At 39.6% G+C, this 18900-nt stretch overlaps 2 protein-coding genes across 13 annotated transcripts in view; one reads left to right on the top strand and one right to left on the bottom strand.

The window, feature by feature from the left end:
- The window catches only part of MARCHF7 (membrane associated ring-CH-type finger 7), a 45548-nt gene extending 29285 nt beyond the window's left edge, over positions 1-16263 (top strand). For 4 of the 12 annotated variants that reach the window (XM_061608671.1, XM_061608670.1, XM_061608669.1 and 1 more), the window contains 4 exons: positions 3607-3716; positions 5319-5432; positions 7934-7982; positions 10432-12694. In XM_061608671.1, coding sequence (XP_061464655.1) covers positions 3607-3716; positions 5319-5432; positions 7934-7982; positions 10432-10493 — 335 coding nt within the window. In that variant the 3' untranslated portion in view covers positions 10494-12694. Of the gene's footprint in view, positions 1-3606; positions 3717-5318; positions 5433-7933; positions 7983-10431; positions 12696-12753; positions 14649-14697 lie in introns of those variants that run through there. The other 8 variants (XM_061608673.1, XM_061608674.1, XM_061608678.1 and 5 more) reach the window with 8 other exon arrangements.
- The window catches only part of CD302 (CD302 molecule), a 36997-nt gene continuing 27646 nt past the window's right edge, over positions 9550-18900 (bottom strand). The window contains exons 5-6 of the mRNA XM_061608680.1: positions 18223-18249; positions 9550-17418 (exon numbers count right to left, since the gene is read on the bottom strand). Of these exons, the coding sequence (XP_061464664.1) occupies positions 17225-17418; positions 18223-18249 (221 nt within the window). The 3' untranslated portion in view covers positions 9550-17224. The remainder of the gene's footprint in view (positions 17419-18222; positions 18250-18900) is intronic.

The following is an 18900-nucleotide window of genomic DNA, read 5'->3' as shown; positions in this document are numbered from 1 at the left end:
CCTTCAGGTGTTGGGGGCCTTCTACGGTGGGGTTTATGGTGCCATAACAGGGATTTCACAGCCTTACCACAGGTTCAGGGTTTTGGCTGCCTTATGCGCCAACCTGTGGTGTGGCCCCCTCCTTTCCCGCGGTGCGTCAATGGTGTTTCAGTTAGAGGAAGGACCGACTCCACTAGTCCCATACCGTATACTGGGAGATGGGGGAGGGGAGTCAGAGATGGCCATATGCCTATCTGGTGCCCCAGCATGCTCACCAGCTATCAGAGGGCAGGAGGGGATTCCTGGGAGTTAGGGGCTGGCTGGGGCTATGCAAAGTGTGGCCTATTCCTTTGAATCACGTGCTGGAATTCATCACAGATGGTAGGACTAAAGCTTGTCTGTCAGTGTGTTGCAAGGTAGGCTGGCAGGGGGCCTTTGGGACCATTCAGACGGCTTGGGATATGTCATGTGCTGGCATACCCCTTATCCTCATCCTCCGTGTTCACCTGACCTGCCAGGGATTGTTGATCAGGGAGGTGCCCTGTGACCATCAGGCTTCAAAGTTCAGCAGTTGCATGTAGCGGCCCTCACACTTAATTTTGCAGCCTTCCGGATGGGGGGCGGGGGTGTTTGGGGCCAGGTCAGACTTCCCTTCGAGCCATCCTGCGGTCTGAGGTTTGTTTCCAGGGAGACCAGGGGTACAAGAGTCACTCCACATTATTTTATCCTTCCCCTGGACTGGAAACTTCCCCATGATGGCGTCATAGTGTTTTTGGCCTGAAGCTACAGGCCTGGTTGCCTGATATTCAGGGGGAGGGATCTTCCCTCAAAAAGTTTCGGTCTAGTGTCGCAGTGCCTGGGAGCAGACCCATGGGGGTTTGAGGGACATGCTCCTCTGGAATTGGGGTTGCCTACCCGGCAGTGGAATTGCCTACCTGGGACGGTCTATTTGGTTTTGGTATATGCAGGTGCAGGCCGTCGGGAGGTGGAAGTAGGGGGCGCATGGAATACATTCACCCCGGGGGTGAGTCTGAAGGTCCGGGACCCAACTGTTCACGATTGTTTCTGTTTTGGCAGGTTGCTGGACGGGGATGGAACAGATGCGCAGCCTACTCTGCAGCCATGGCATGATCTCATAGGCTGGCCTTGGGGCTGCAAACGCACATTGGTTCACAGCTGGGCTTCTGATGGTGGGCCACAGTTTGGTGGCTGGGTTGACAGAGTATGTGCTGGAATGGTCTCCTACCCATGTTGTTCCAGCAGGGTTCAGGGAGGACATGCAGCTGAGGCCTCGGTAGCCTCGGGTCGTCTGCTGTGGTCAGACATGGAGGGCAAGGCCCTCAGTGGCAGGCATGTGAGGACATGCAGTTGAGGCCTCGGTAGCCTCGGGTCGTCTGCTGTGGTCAGACATGGAGGGCAAGGCCCTCAGTGGCAGGCATGTGTGGACGTGCAGTTCGTGAGGCAACGATGGCATCTTCCAGATGGACCTGCAGAGGGGTCTGCACGAGATTCTTATTGGGTGTGGGGTAAAGGGAGACTAAGCAGAGGCTTGTCCCCCTTTTGTGGCAAAGAAGTGCGGGAAAAGGTTTAAAGGGAAAGGGCAGCTAGGTGACACCTTTAGGCACCTTTGGGGGCGATTGGCGGTCCAGGGGCCTGCAGCTCAGGGCTATACGGCCCGGGGGGCAGAACACGGGCCGCCTTTGGGGCCAACGTGCCTCATCCGCTCGGAGTTTCAGGGCTCCGGGGGGCGGTGATGCGGGTTGGACCCCCTACACATCTTCAGGGTGTGGCTTGAGCTGGGGTCCGGCACAGGGCAGCCCCGGGCTCAGGCAAGGTTTAGTCGCCCTGTGGCTGCAAGCAGGCTTTGCCTGGATCATCAGAATGCTCCCGCACTTGATTTCCCCTCTGCAGGTTCATTATTCTAATTGATTCCGTTTAATAAAGTGGCCTACGATTTAACCCAATGAATGGTGTTTGTGTTTTATTTTGGCAATAGGCCGCAAACACTGAAACTCAAAATCAATTATTGTAAGGTGACGTAGGTTTTATATTGGGAAATGTTTGTAAGAAATGTAAAAAACTGAAACATGTTGCTTGCATAAGTATTCAACCTCCACACATTAATATTTGGTAGAGCCACCTTTCGCTGCAACAACAGCTTTCAGTCTTTTGGAGTAGGTATTTACCAACTTTGCACACAGTGTCGGAGGGATTTTGGCCCATTCTCCTTAGCAGATTCACTCCAGGTTGTTTGGATGTCGTTTGTGGACTGCAATTTTCAAAGATTGCCACAGATTCTCAATGGGATTGAGATCAGAACTTTGGCTGGGCCACTGTAGGACATTCACCTTTTTGTTCTTGAGCCACTCCAATGTTGCTTTGGCCTTGTGCTTAGGATCATTGCCCTGCTAAAAAGTGAATTTCCTCCCAAGCTATTTTTTTTTAGTGGACTGAAGCAGGTTCTCTTCCATTATTTCCCTTTATTTTGCTCCCTCCATTCTTCCTTAGATTTTAACAAGATGGCCAGTTCCTGCTGATGAGAAGCATCCCCACATGCCACCACTATACTTCACTGTAGGGATGGTGTGTTTTGAGGCATGTACAGTGTTTGGTTTGTGCTACACATGGTGCTTTGAGTTTTTGCCAAAAAGCTCTGTCTTGGTCTCATCTAACCACAAAACCTTTTCCCACATTGCAGCTGGAGCACTCTCATGCTTTCTGGCAAACTCCAGATGTGCTTTCAGATGGCACTTTTTGAGTAATGGCTTCTTTCTTGCCGCCCTCCCATACAGGCCAGTGTTATGCAGAGCTCTTGATATGGTTGACTGGTGCACTATTACTCCACTCCCAGCCACTGAAGTCTGTAGCTCCTTCAAAGTGATTGTTGGCCTCTTCTGTCTTCCCTCACAAGTCTCCTTGTTAGAGCGCTAAGTTTTGAGGGACGGCCTTTTCTTGGCAGTGCTTGGGTGGTATGATGCAGCTTCCACTTCCTGATTATTGATCCAACTGTGCTCACTGGGATATCCGAACACTTAGATATTATTTTGTACCCTTTTCCTGATCTGTGCATTTGTATTACATTATCTCTCACTTCTGAAGAATGCTCTTTGGCCATCATTTTCCTTTAGATCCACAGCCTGACCAATGATACTTCAACAGTGGGATTTTTATCCTGACAGTGTGACAGCAACTTTAATGGTTCACAGGTGGAGGCCAATGGTAAGGTAATTGTGTCCTTGATAGAGCAATTTCTGTCATCTGTGTAAACTGGGAGCTTCCACAGCACAGGGGTTGAATACTTATGCAAGCAACATGTTTCAGTTTTTGATGTTTCTTACAAATATTTCCGAACATAAAACCAATGTCACCTTACTATAATTGCTGTTGAGTTTCAGTGTTTCAAAGAAAAATATCATACAGAACAGAATTACCATGTACCATTGTACAATGTAATTCAGTAATATGAGAGCATTGGTCAGGGGTCTGATTACTTTTGCAAGGCACTGTATAAGGATATGCTTGGCTTTTTGTTATTTGGTATCCTTTCATGTGCCAATTGACCCAGTGTTGGCTTTTCAAGAATGCTTTCAATCTGAAACAAAAAGTGTAATTGTCTTGTTCCCTCAGGTTCTTCATTGGAAGCAGTAACTACTTGTGAGTTATGCAAAGAGAAGTTGCATCTCAATCTTGACAATTTTGATATCCGTGAGCTTCATAGAGCACATGCAAATGAACAAGTTAGTATATTTTGGCTAATTTGGTAAGTGTCAGTTTTGTGCTGAAACTCAGGACAGGTTTTTTGTTCTAGAAAAAATATGTTCTGGTCAAATTTGATAATGTATTGATTTTTTAAAAAAAATTGTAAACTACATTTGATATGTTCAATGCCCATTTAGAATAACATTCTGTCCTGTGTGAGTATCTTAAAATTGGGCTGTGCTGGATGGACCAATGGTCTGACTCGGCATAAGGCAACTTCCTATGTTCATAAGAGATGGAATAGAAAAAGATAAATAGGAAGCCAGAGTGAACATCATTGATAAAGTGACTTCACTTGCTGATTTATTCAAGAGAAGGGTCTTGCGATTATGGAACAGATAAAAGTATTTCTAGCAGAAGCAAAACTCTTCTAACTGGGACAGTGGGGTTTTGTCTCAAAAGAGATCTATAGGGTACACTCTTAGCATTATTCAGGCTTTCATTCATTGTGTCTGTAGAAGGGCTTGTACGCAGTGGTCCTCCTTCCTCCACCCCAACCTTTCCTCTTTGAGGAAGATGGTCTGAAGGGAGATTGCAAGCACATTCTCCTGAATGTTGTCATAGTCTTCTCTGCACAGTGAGGGATTGTGTAGGGTTCTCAATCATGAGGACTTTCAGTCAAACAAAAAGTGTTGCGTGCTTACAATTCCCTTTCCCATGCACTGCGGGAAGGTCAAGGGAGTAGATGATAGCGCTGGATACAAGTTATGAATAGCTGAGTGGGACTTTAAGTACACTTGGGTGAAAGCCGTATTAAACTTAAGTCAAATCTGTGCTCTGCTGTTAACAGAGGACATAAGATCTGGTGCTAGTTTTCTGCTGTTGAGTCAGCAGATTCCTCGACCCTACCTTTTGTGCTGGGTGCTACAAATATTCCCCTCTGCCACAATTTTACAAAAGAGAACGTGTAGTAAGAGGCTCTTCGAGAGAGTTTGTAAAGGCAAATGTGGTAGATCTGAGAACTTTTTCAGGGCAAAGATTTGAAAGGCATACACTTGCTTGTTGATAGTCTGCAAATCCACTGGTTAACAGGTGATATTAGTAGTGTCTGCAATGGGATCCTCATTGTTAATGGGTGTAACTTGTGTATCTTACTAACCAATATGCTGATGAAACATTTTTATATCTCACATGCATTGCTATATAAATGCTTAAATAGTATTAATCTTTCAATTTCAGTTTTGAAAAAGCATGATTTTTGCTTCTGTTCTTTATTACTTGGTGCTTAGTTAATGTAATCATCTACATTTAATTTAGATTGGAGTTTGAGGTTTGGATATTTATCAAGAGCACCCTTTGTTCAGCAAAAAAGGAGCCCAAAACACCTGCTGATAATTTAGTGTGGATCTCAGGCTTCTCTTTTTTCAAGATAGCTTCTTAAGTATAGAAGTTGCCAGTTTATTGAGATGTAGATTTACTTGGAAGTGACTTCCGTCCTAAAAGCCCAACCATGTTACAGTCAGAGTCTTTGACGGATGTTAATAGTGTTCCTGCATGTGTGCTGGGATAAAATAAGATGGCACTAGTTGTGCACTTCAGACAACTTAAATGTTTGACTTGATGATACCCTCTCTCTCCAGGCAGACTATGAATTTATCAGTTCTGGGCTTTACCTTGTAGTGTTGTTGCACTTGTGTGAACAGCGCTTTTCTGATATGCTGGGAACTACAAGTGAGGCCAACACACGTGTCCGGGTAAGTAAGTGGTGTGAGCTGCTTCTGCAGGAGAAGCAGTTATGACACCTGTAAAGCATGCTTTATGTTTTATCAAAATTTACACTGGTCAGAATTGAAAAGGCCATACTCCCAACTGGGGCTTTCTGCCCATTCCTTCTACAGTCTCTTGTGTCTTCCCCCCCAAGTTGCTTGTAAATTATTAGAGGACCCTCTAGAGCCATTTCCAATGTGATAACAAGAAATGCAGCTATGTACACATCTTCTGTTAACACGCAGAAGTCCTTCCAGCAATGTACATGGGGTTCTTTGTACTGATTAGTAAATTCCTAAAGTACTGCTTAACATCTACTTGTTTAAAAAAATGCACACTGGTTACAAGGCTTTAAATAGGCATTGGGTGGCATCTGTCTATAATCTGAAGTTAAGATTATTTTAAGGCAGCCGTTCCCAGATGTGGAGCCCATATGAAGCTGGACTCCCATCATCCCCAGCGAGTATGGTCTTTTGTTGGGGAGCCCTGCAGCATCTGGGGACCCAAGGATGGGAAAGGGTGTAAGGCAGGAGTGGGTCACATTCCTTATGGGGGTAATCTGTCATGGTGAGTATCATATGCTGGCAATAAGTGAAGCCAGAGTTGATGGATGGAGGTAGTCAAAAGTGTTCTGAATTAACTAATCTGGAATAAAGCACACCTTGCATCAATTTTCATGATGGCCATCTCAGATTATAATTCTCAATCCTATTCAGGTCTACTCAAAAGTACACCCTACCAGGTTTGATGGGGTTACTCTCAAATTAGTATGCAGAGGATTTTTTTAGTACAGCAGACAAATACAGCTACTATTCTGGAAAACGTGTGACAGTAATTCCTTTTTCACTTGCATATGCTATACACACAAACATGGCAGAAGGCTTCCACTTAGTTCTCAGACACCTGGGAGTAAAACAACCACCACTCACCAATTTATTTTTACAAATAAAATGCTATTTCTTCCAATCATTTTGAAATTATGTAGAAAGCTTCCCCCCCTAACAACAAGAAAATCTGATGGGATGGAAAAATAGGGCATGTAAAAAGAGATTGGGGATACATATGGTCCCTGACCTGCAGGCTGCCCACATGTGTTGCAAGGGCTACATTACTGGTAAACTCAACTAGAGGATAAGCATAACCTCCATTAGTTTATGTTCATTTTTATTTTCTAAAAAACCCACCCTCTTATCTTGGCCATAGAGAACATTGTTGCAACCTGTAGTCATCCTTTTTTCCAAACAGAAAAGTCCCAAGCAGCCTCCTCATCTAGAGAAATTGCTCCATCCCTTGGTTTTTTTGTTGCCTTTTCTATCCATTTTCAAGATACCCCAGCTTTTGAACAAATCTGAACATCACAGATTTTTTTGCCTGACCATTAAAAATCCCTAGAAATATGCCTGTTTAGGTATTCATATCCCACTCCTATAACAATGTCCCCCAGATGGCTGATGCCATCAGTATTGACTAAATACACAAAAGTGGGCGACAGTTATTTATGCAAGTTTTTCTCTCCACCCACTCCTTCTTTGAAAAAGAATTTCATCTTCCAAATGCTATATTTTATACCGTAAAAACAGTAATATGCAAGCAGATTTTCTTGAACTAGTTCAAAGGGTGTCCTTGGCAAGTATTCAAAAAATCTAAATCCAATCATTCTAAATAACTGTTCTAGTTTTGGGTCTAAAAATAACTGTGTATTCAGTGAACTTAAGACAGTGCTGATCTTAAATATTTAGTAAACGAAATGGGTTTACATTCAACATCAACATATGCCCATTTCTAAGGCCAAGTTCATACATTACTTTTCTCCTGTATGCAAACTAATAACTTTTATATTAAGAAATACACCATGTGAAATGCTAGGTCAGTTTTAGCCATCTGCATACCTGCATTTTTATGGAAAAATTTAATGTGTGAACTGCTGGGTCACAGTTACAGACCGCGTTTCCTAGGCCTTTTTCTAGGTTCTGCAATTATTAAGAGATGCAACATTGTTTGATCTCCCCCAGCTCACGTGTTTTTCCATATCAGTGTATTTCTGGAGATAATTGGGACTGTTCATTAGCAGGACAGACAAAAGAACACTTTTTTTTCCCAAAGAGTGCATAGTGAAACTATGGCATTTGCTCCCATAAGAGGTAGTGATGGCTGACAACTTGGATGACTTAATTCATCCATAATGGCTATGTTCTAACTTCACTGTCAGTGGCAGTATGACTCTGGATACCAGTTGCTGGGAATCACAGGTAGGGAGAGCGTTATTGCGCTCAGGTTGTACCTGCAGCCTTCCCAGGGCTATCTGGTTGACCACTGTGAGAAGAGGGTGCTGAACAAGATGGTCCTTTGGCCTGATCTAGGAGTCCGTTCTTATGTAGGTGAAAAATTAGGAAAACTTAAAATTCTTCTTGTTGGTACTTTTAATTGTTTTAAAGGCCTGTGGTGATTTACAACTTTTAAAACTGCTTTCTTTCTGAATTGCTTCTAGTTTATTAATCTTGCCAGAACTCTTCAGGCACACATGGATGATATTGAAAGTAGGTGGCTTCTGCTTATTTTAGTTTCATTTAAAAGTCAAAAGATCTGAGTTTATTCCTTTATTTCCTATCTTGAGATGTATAGTGCTTACGTACAGTGCTCATCTGTAATGTTCATGCAGCAGTGACTGGCCTACCTAATAAAACTGAAAGGGTAAATTGTTTTATAGAGAATTGTAGTAACTGGTAAGAGTGGAAAGGGGACCTAGTCCAGCCTTTGTACTGAGAAAATCTTCCAAATGAAATGCCCCTACCAGCGTGCCTTGAAGTATCCAGTTTGTACTGCATAATGGAGTACTTCACTCTCTTTTGTTCTGTTATATAGGGGCTTGAAGGGTAAAAATAAAGAAATTACATAATACAGCCAAAGCAGAACACTTTGAACTCCTCTTTATTCAAAAGGAGATACTAAACATATGCTTAACAGTCCATTGAAATCAGCGAATCGTGAAGTGATTGATTTTCGCTGGATTGTGCCTTTTAGTAAGACCAGTCTGACTAAAGCAAGCAAACCTCTTGCTGCTTGCATCTGGCTTTCTCAAGTGAATATTAGGAATTGGCCTAGCTGACTGTCTTAAGAACAGTCTCTGCCTTGGAAAAATGTAATTATCTTCTCAGGAGTATGTACTTCTATAAAGAAATCCTAAGTTATTTGCAGAGAGGTGTCCTTTAGAAGTAGTTCCATTTTAGGGAAAGGCTGCTGCTGTTTAGGTGATGGCTAACTTGACTATGTTTGGTGTCAGCCATCTGGCTTTCTATTTGCAGTTTTGGACAGACGATGCATTAGCTGAACAGGGCACCGCTAGGATAGCTGTAACTTACATTTTGTGCTCTTAGGAAGATACATTATAAAAATCAGTCTCTAGTACCTGTCTCTTGTAAGTATCTATGCTGAAGTGTTAGGGAGGAGGGCCTCAAGTCTACCGTTGCTTTGCGGTACTGTCTGTTGTGAAGGTAGCCCGTTAATGGATCAGCAAGAGGAAAGAGAAAGGTGAGCATTTACAGTTGTTAAACATAGTCATTAGTATTTTCTTGGCCCCTGGAGCCTGTCTACACTGCAGCTATATATCCCCGTGCCCCCTTTTTTCTTTCCAGTGAATAGGAATCCCAAAAGTCTTTGATTCCAACTGGTGGTGAGTTAGTTTAGGCTGCCTGCTTCTTTTGGTTCTGCTAGAGCTGGATGAAACCTGATAACAGCAGAAGCCAGAGATATGTGAGCTGGCTCAGAGTAGAATTTCGCCTTCAGTATTCGTGGGAAAGCATTTCTGTTTGTAGAAGGATGTGGGGGGAGTATTGCCAGAATCAGCTGCCTTTGTTTTTCTCTTCCTTGACGCTCTCTCTCATGTTCCTTATTGCTTCTCTCATGGAGGAACACTGACTGTCCTCACTTAATCTGTCTCCAGCAGTTGCCAATCATCCTTCTGCTATCTGCTAATTACCTTTCCTTGTTCGCTGCTCCTACAAATACGGCTATTTATTTGGTATAATTTATTCAACTTTTGACTTACTATTTAAGGAATTTTGGGAATGCCTAGGCCACGTACACATTTTGGGAACATCTAGATAGTGGTTTTTAAAAAGTGTCTTTATTCTTTAAACACAAGTGATACAGTCATAGTCATGTATTTAACAACTTTTCCTTTCTTAGGGGCAACCCATATTTAGCCTGTGCTGGTGCTTTATAATGTCATTTATTGCTGTTAATATAGTGCCTTCTATGTACATATATCTGAACATCAAACCAAAGCAAAATCACATACAATGCCTGTACAAAGAATTATATCCAACTAAGTTGTGCTTGAAGTAAGCCCATTGAAATCAATTCAGTTAAGTTAGACAAGCACATTTATTTCAGTGGGTCTACTTTGAGTATGGCTTGGCTGGATACAACCCATAGACTTCTTAGAAAACCTTGGACTGAAATGGTTAAGATAGAAAATAGGCTATTGTGATAATATTCCTCTTAAATATTTTGTAAAAGATACAGTTGTTGGGTACAAAAAAAATGATGACCTTATTTTAACAATTTTTAAAATAAGTTACCTTAGGATGCTTCAGAAATACTTGATTTGTTTGAACATTTTAAAACATAACTTCCTGTCTTCAGTGTAAACTTGAAACCATCAATAAAATAAAATGTGTTAACACCCCCCCCCAATTGCTTTTAAAATGCATTTGTTTCCTTTTACTTCTAGGTGCTCATTAAAAAAACCCATTTCACTTTAGCAAAAGCATGAGCAGATTATTTTTCTATTTTCAGTTCAAGAGATAAGATTGGGGTGTGCGTGGTGAAGCAAGACTGGTTTTCAATTTAGGAAGCATTTCATTTTGAAACGTTTAATTCAAAATTATATATATGCTATATTACGCATGTTTATATTCAAATTAAAAATGGTTTCCTGTAACTTGGATTTGTAGAAAGGTTTTTGATTGTATTGTGTACTTCCAGCAGCTTCAGATGATGATGACTCTGAAGATGGTGATCTCGATAGGACACTTGATGCTGCATAAATGCAAATGGAAGGACTAGATGTTCCACTGACATAAATATCATCAATATGCATTTGTTTAGTAAAACACACTGAATACTATTAGATTTCTGAAGCATTGCTGAGTTCAAAAACTTGCTGTTGTACATTGATATCCAGAGACCTGCAAGTGTGTTGTTTCTCCTTGAGATTATGACATGTATGCCTTCTTCTAAAATCAGATTTTTATGTGTAAGGAAAATGATTTCCTTTTATAAAAACTTCTTACCGTAATCAGCTAAACTTCTGGAAAACGTTTCTCAACTTTTGCTCTTCTACTGGCACTAAGTGGTTATATTAGTGTGTTTGCAAGTTATGGGGAGGGGGTAATTCTGTGTTAGCTTTCCATTAAAAACACCTTTGGGAAGTCTTGTCATTTTGCTTCCAGTGTTAACAACCAAGGTTGAATGAGGGAATGAATGGGTTCTGTGAAGTTAGTGTTAAGTTTCTAAGTTTTTCTTGAGGAATGTTTAACTCAAAGCAATAAACTTGCAAGGGGCTACTAATAAGCATTCATTACGGCTTTTATAACTATTGATTTTGAAATTGCTGATTATATTTGATAATATTATGTAGAAGTTCCAGTAAGGAATTACAGCTGTAAGCACTTGCATTTCAGCATTCCTGGAAGGAATAAAACTTATGGTTTAGAATCTTAACTAAGCTATTTATCTTAATGAACCTTTTTAGAACCCGCATTCACTGCTGAAGCATTGGTTATCAATGTGTTTTTTTTAGTGTTGTCTCTTGTTTGTTAAATAAAAATTACAATGCATACAAATGGTCTGCGTTCTTACAATACAGAGGATAATAGTGCTCAAGCTGCCTTCTAAATCTAACAGGGCAAGGTACATTGTGTATGTAAGTTCTTGAAATTCTGTTCCTACTGTCTTGTTTGTAATGGAGTTTCTCTCAATTTGGTGCAGTAGCATGCGGTGAGGTTTCCTTTGCTGCTGTTGAACTTAAGACACATCTAATTCTTGAAATCCATTCCTTACACACAGCATGTTACTGTTCAGGTTATATTAATAGAGCATTGTCTGCTTGCACAGCTGCATTGTGTAGCAAAGTTTGGAATACAGTTTTGGAAGGGACTGTCAAATGAGGCACAACTATGCTGTATGAAAATGTCTTTTGATTGAATGCTTCAAAATGAGTTGAAAACATTGTGGTAAAGAGGTTATGATACCAAAGAGCATGAGTTCCTTATGCACACGTTTTCCCTTTCTAGCTAAAGTTAGTCATTAAATACCTTACCTGAATTCCATTCTGTCGCCTTATTTCCACTGCATATTACCCCTATTCACGTGTTACTTGTTGTAGGGGATAGCCATGTTTACTTGACAGCAGGGTCATGTTTTTGTCCCTGCACTTGACAGTATGTCGCCTTCATCTAACAAAGTAACATGCAATTGTCTGGAAAGCAGCCCCAGTGGGTGAGCTCCTGGTAATGTATAAAAGCTCAGGGCAGTTGAGACACCTACACAGCCAGGTGTCCTGATTGTGTAAAGCTCCTAAATATTGGAGTTGCTTTACAGATTACAGACAATCATATGCAACCCAGTTATTAGAGGAAATAAATTCAGTGGGTGTGGGGCTAAAATTGCATGGCTGTGCTATACATGCACTTAACATATGGATAGGGCTATTTGTCCTATTCTTGGGCAGCTGTTTGCCAAAAGAAGTATAGAGCTGGGTGTCAGTGTACTGATAGGAGTAGGCTCCAAATCGCCAAACAACTTTGCCCAGTGCATTCATGTAGATGTGAAAGCGTAAAAGATGAGAGACCAAGTGATAGAGCACGAGATTGCTCTGTGGAACTGATGCATGAAAGTTCCTATGGGAAACAGCTTTAGTCTCCTAGTACTGTATCACCTTCTGAAATCTTCCTGCAGGGAAGGAGGAGAGGCTGCCATTCCTAATTCATTCAGGTATTCCATAAGGATAGGATGGTTGAAGGTTTTCAACTAAAGACTATATCCAGATGCTGTGCTTCTTTTCCCTCCCTAGCTACTGCTCTATCCATTGTGACTCTAAAGAGAATCTCTGTAGTAGCACAAAGAACAGGGTAACAAAAGCCTTCCTGTGCATACAGCAGCTAGCTACCCAGTTTGAAAAATGCAAGTGACCAGGATAAAATTTGACATATATTCTTATACTGCATCTATGTAAGAACTCTTTATAAATTTAGTACTTCAAAATGTATTTATTTATTGCATTTATATTCTAATTTTTTCTCCAAGCTGCTCAAGGTGGCATACATGGTTCTACCCCTCCTCATTTAATCTCTACGCCAAACCTGTGAGGTAAGTTAGGCTGAGATGCAGTGACTAGCCCAAGTTATCTTCATGGACGAGTGGGGATTTGAACCCTGGTCTCCCAGGTCTTAGTCCAACACCCTAACCGCTATACCATGCTGTACCTCCACTTTAACCAATATTACATTGTTTTTTCCGGTGACGTGTAATTACTTGAATACCTTAACTTACTGGCATTAGATCCTTTAAGTAAGCAAGGAGGATGCGATGTCTGGGTCACGTATTAAAATGACTGAAGCTTATTAAGTGTAATTTTGTGCACTTAAATCCATGTGGACACCCACAGCCTATATTTGAGTAAGTACTAGTTTAGTTAAGCTCCTAGCTGCAATTTAATATGTGGAAAAGCAAAGCAAGTGGGGTTGCTGTGGGGCCCAACAGCTGCTTGAAGTATTTGTAAAATGTTTTTGCAAAAATTACTTCATATTCCATGTACTTCTCAACAGTAATGGGATCAGTTGTCGTGCAGTGTTTCATTCTCCTGATTTTTTAAAAGATTACATTTAACTAACTAAGCCAGCAAAGGTTCAGTGTACCTGTTGAAATGAATGGAAACCTAAAACTATCAAGCACCTATGCCACTTTGGAGTACTGTATCCTCACCAATTTCTCAAAATAGTGTAGGGGAAATAACAGCATTTTGTCTGTATCATAATTTTTTAAAATCTAGTTATACTGCTTCAAGAGCACTGGAGTGTGTGTGTATATATATTTGCAAAAAGAAAAAGGAGTGCACCCTCTCCCCCCAAATAACCATTGCAAAATCCTATAGGAATCTGTTGGACTCCATGAGAAAATTTTACTCTAGGGATTAATTCTGCTCCGTAGTGGCTTTATCTCGAGACAGGAATTATTAGGTCTATAGTATAAGCTTGCAACACTGATCTCTTATTTTCAATGTTCTTTTTGGGAAAAATCCTATTTACGAAAAGTCCCGTATTTCACCTTGGTTTTTTTGTTTCCGTTTTCTTCCTCTATAGGGCTTCCTGATAGCCCAATGAAGATTTCCCAATTAGTGGGTTGTAAGTGTAAGTCACTTGCCAGATTTGTTTTCCTCTAACCAAACAACCCCAATTGCATTTTTTGGAAAATGACACCATAGATTTTCATGTTTATGTCAAACTAGAGTTACCTTAAAATCAAATATTTATTTCCAGCTAGAACTTATAAAAGTTCCTCTGGGTGCAATAGCAAATTGATACTGTCAAAAAAAACGTGTAAAAAAGCCACGGCCTGTCTTCTACCTGCTGTTTTCAAAAGTATCAACCAATTCATGTAACACAATTTTTTTATTTAACAATATCAGAATGATGCATGTATAAAAGTATAGTACATACTCATGGCTTTTCCAGGCCTGTCGTGTTATACAGTATAGAACTAGTTGGCATTCGGTTATGGATCCATCAGATAAGTAGAGTATGCGACTTCCCAGGAGGATCCCTCTGCCTGTGCTGCCTCTGAGACGTGCTCCCGTCTTGGATGAAACTTATCCAGTTTTAAATTCAGTCAGAAGGGTTTTTTCTGACTGGGGATGATTTCTTCCGGATAAGGAAGAAGCGTGAGATCTGCCACATAGTTTTGTTTTGATTGCTGGAGCCTGGAATTCGTCAGAATTGTCTGTCTTCCAGCAGTTCAGACAGAGCGAGGATTTTATGCTAGCTCAGCTGGATAAGTGACCCGTTTTTTTTTAACGGACTAGCAGGCAAAACTCCTGTCTACATTTATCATTTTCTTATATAGCTAAAGAGATTTGTCAAAGTAACAGCAATTAAGATAACCTAGATGTGGTAAGACTTTCCTTCTTTATTTACGGAACTAAGGGGGAAGAAAATATAAATAGCTTATCTTTTTTTTTTTTATTGCAAAAAGCTGACATGGAAAATTGCGTTTTAAAGATTACAACGGATGAGAGCTTTCTGATTGGGAGAGATAAGAAATCTTTTTGATTTACAAGACTTTCGTGTAATATATATAAGGGACTATTTTTTCTGATCTACTTTTTTTTTTTTGTTGACGAATCTGCTCATTCTCTCTGCTACTAGTTATTTGAACGCTGTGAACTAAAAGCTGTTTTTGCACTTCTGGACATTTAAGAGATAAGGACTGTCTAGCGTGTGACGTTAGTTGGTTGGAAAGATTAACTCCTTTGTAACTGGATAAAGAAATAAACTGCTCTTTGCTTGGGACATTGAAAATTGAAGGAGTTTTGTTCTTTTGGTTTTAAGAATGGCAATTAAGAAGATCATGGATGTACAAGAAGGGACTTTATTTCTAGACATGCTTCAGAAAATAATGGATGGGATTAACTCAATAAAACAAGAACTGAGAAATAATAGACAAGTGTGGAGAACTGAATTTCATGAAATGAGACAGGAGCTGAAAGAAACTCAGGATTCTATGAGAAAGGAGAATAAAGATAGATCTGGAAAACAAAAAAAGGATGAAAGAGAAATTAAAGGCAAGGTTCAATCTATGGAGATTGGCTTAAATATGGACATGAAAAAAGATTTGGATTTCCTGGTTGTGACGGATCCTGGAGATAAATATTACAGTTTGGAATACAGCGCTGTCTCTGAAGGAATTGAAGAGATTGGAGATAAAGATATTATCGGTTCAAAAAAATTCCTGGACTGGAAGGATTTGATGGAACTTGAAATGGAGAAAGTTAATAGAATTAATCCCTGTTTTGTGTCAATGGAAAAACCTTCAAGAAATGTACTAGTGTATCATGTGGAAAAGAGGAGCAGAGATGCGGCTTTGAAACAATACTTCAGTGTTACGTTTGGATTTGATGGTAAGAAAATACCTGTGATGGAGGAAATTCCTATCAGACTTTTATTATATGACTATGACAGCAAGATTTTTGGGTGCGTAAAGATGGAAGATGGACCCAATATGGATAATGACAGAAGAGCGATTTGAAACTACTGGACTCAGTAGATTTGATGAGTTGGATTAATTGACATGTTTATTTAGAAAAAAAAATTGATTGACATATATCTCAAGGATTGGAAACTTCTCTTTGACTTTTTGTGGAAGATTAAAATGATATGATGATAATGAGATTTGAAACCAACTATGATAACTGCTGGAGGAAGGTGATTTTATAATCTATTAAGAGATAGGTCTGTTATATATTATAGATTTATAGTTGAATTATAGTGTTTTGAAATTACTGGATTTAGTAGATTTGATGAGCTGGATTAATTGGCATGTTTATTTAGAAAAAAAATTGATTGATATATATCTCAAGGATTGGAAACTTCTCTTTGACTTTTTGTGGAAGATTAAAATGATATGATGTTAATGAGATTTGAAACCAACTAAGATAACCGCCGGAGGAAGGTGATTTTATAATCTATTAAGAGATAGGTTTGTTATATATTATAGATTTATAGCTGAACTATGACAAATCGGAAGTCAATATTTTTTATATATATGTATTTTTTTTGTATTGTATTAGTTATTGATTTGTGTTGTTTTCTTTTTGTATTATTTTGGTTTTGAAAATTAGAATAAAAATTAATTGAAAAAAAAAGATAAGTAGAGTATGCAAGACTTTCGTTTGGAAGACACAATCCTTTGTTTTTTTAACATTTTACTTATCCTTATTCATGGTCTGAATGATGGAATTGCTACATACTTGTGAGGGAGGGCTTTGTTAACATAGCACCTTGGTGAGATTTTTGACAGCCTAGGATTTGACAACAGGACCACCTATAGTGTTAAAGTGGAACTTCAGATAACAAAGCCAAACTTTCTTGCAGATGGTTCTGAAGTTCAGAAACAATTGAGAATTGTATAGTTGTGGTTTGTGTTGTTTCTTTATGGAACATTTGTTTCTGTAATAACGGCGCAGGTTTAAGTTTAGCACAGTAGCTCTTAAGGTGAGTGTGATACATACACGCACACATGCATATACCTCTGGTTACAGGAGACTTCCTCCTCCATTTCTGTACTCATGGTCGATCCCAAAGGCTTTGTCTGTTTAGCTTCCCTTCCTGCATTTGTAAACTGGGTATTACCTAACTGAAATTAAGCACTCTGAAGGCCTGTAGTTGCAGCTGGAGATATTAAGCAATTTTTAAATTGCATGGCTGCGCTGCTGCTCTGTAGCCAGCCTTAAGACAAGAACAAAAACCAAACTGGTAGTTCAGTTTGTGCTGAGACCTTCTGTTTAGTGAAAAACATAATAGAAAGAAAATGCAATTTGTGAGAAATGTACAAAAGTTGCATAGACTTATGACTTCCTATGAGTAAGAGCAATTAACAATTGAAGATTGTTCATCTGCACATGGAATGTTCTTAGACTACTGTCTCTTCCTTGAGGTATATTTCAGGATTGCTTTTGGGATACATTGTTTTTGTAATTATGTACTGATAAATAAAATGCAATTTAGGCAGTATATTCATTTTCCTCTTCTATAAGGATCGCTTCATCACTGCTTGGAACTGGAGTGATTGAATTGTATGCTGTACATCTCGTTCCAGAAGAAACCCTCCTTTGGTAAAGGAGCCAGATAAATGCTGCAGACACTGACACAATTATTGTTGAAGTTATGATTAAGGTGGTTGTCCAGGCTGTGTTATCTGAAACAATACAGTGATTCTGTCAAAGGGACTGGCAAATTAAATATATTGTACCAGGAATGTACATCCTGTTTATCTTATATCAGACATTTAGCACTATAATGGCAGCAGTTTTAGTTCTTTATTCAAATTTACTTACCGTTTTGCAACCTTTCATGAAGTCTTCCATTTCTACAAGCTACCATGGAATATCAAGGTACAGCTCAGTGCACCACATTTCTAAGGACATTTAGCTGTTAACTGTAATCCTCTATAATCTGGGAAATTGATAGATGGCAAATTTTGTCCTTATGCACATCAGAAGGTACATGAAGGTATATGTTTACTTTGTGATACTTTGTTATTCCATGAGATAAACTCCATCCTTTTACTTCATCACCTTTTTGCCTTCACATTACTTTGTACTTACCCTTCTCCCCCAGCTACTGGTGTTCTACAAAGTAGCATCCACTGGTGTCAAGCATGCCTATAGAAGATTTGTAACTATGCTTGCTGATTTTATTCATGTATAAACTTATCTGGCACCAAATCAAGGTGACACTACTGACTGAGAATACAAAGCTCTGGGTGTGGTTTGCTAATTAAATGGGTCCAAATGCAGAGAAACTGGCATATGTACATAACAATGAATGGAAACCATGGTATTAATTTTAACAATTTGTATATGTAGACAGATCACATAGTAAGTGTGAAGGCTTCAGTTTGCTTCTTCAGTTAGAGAGAACAATAGCTCTCAATAACTAGAAAAAATAGTGTCTCAGAGCTTGACTACTGGAGATAGGAAGAAAGCAAAAGATTACTTACCTGCTAAATACTTCTTTTCATAAAGAACTACAAGTGTACAAGCAAAAGAAAAGAAAACACATTAATGTGTGTTTATTTTAAAAGAAGCAATTTGCTTTCACTATAATTAAAAACTGATCTAGTCATAACACCCTCAGTCCTGACCTTTCCTATTTACTTGCACTGAAGCAAGCTGTTGTGCATATAAAAAGCTCATGTCTGTACAAGAAGCTAACACCAAAATACGTGTTTTCATATGGAAGTAATAGAAAGTGAGCAGAAACCTTTATTATGTAGTAACAGCTGGTCCAGTTAGGACTTTGGGGGTTTTAGGTTCTAATGTGGTTATGCTGACGGCAGGAACTCTACTAACACCATTGCCTTTCCAAAAGAATCTTCTAACTCTTGTTTTGTCAGAAGCAGTGTATTGATATGCTTTTTATAGAAAATACTCATAAAAACATTTCCCAAAAGCTTTGTATTATGTATGTAGTTTAATAGGTTACTTGATCCTGCCACTGCACACACTGACAATTAGCAATTTTTTATTTAGCTCAGCAAATGTAAGACTAAAGGAAAGTAGGAAATGTACCTTCTGTTTAGAAGTTCTTGAAGTGAAATTATATCTACAGTTGTATTAATTGTTCCCAAGATATTTGCTTGCAAATCCTTCAACTGTCTAGCAGGAAGAAGAAGCCG

Source organism: Rhineura floridana, chromosome 2 (genome assembly GCF_030035675.1).
Source record: "Rhineura floridana isolate rRhiFlo1 chromosome 2, rRhiFlo1.hap2, whole genome shotgun sequence".
Lineage (NCBI taxonomy): Eukaryota > Metazoa > Chordata > Lepidosauria > Squamata > Rhineuridae > Rhineura > Rhineura floridana.
The sequence above is the reverse complement of the archived record's forward strand: the minus strand, read 5'-3'. Positions and strand labels throughout refer to the sequence as shown.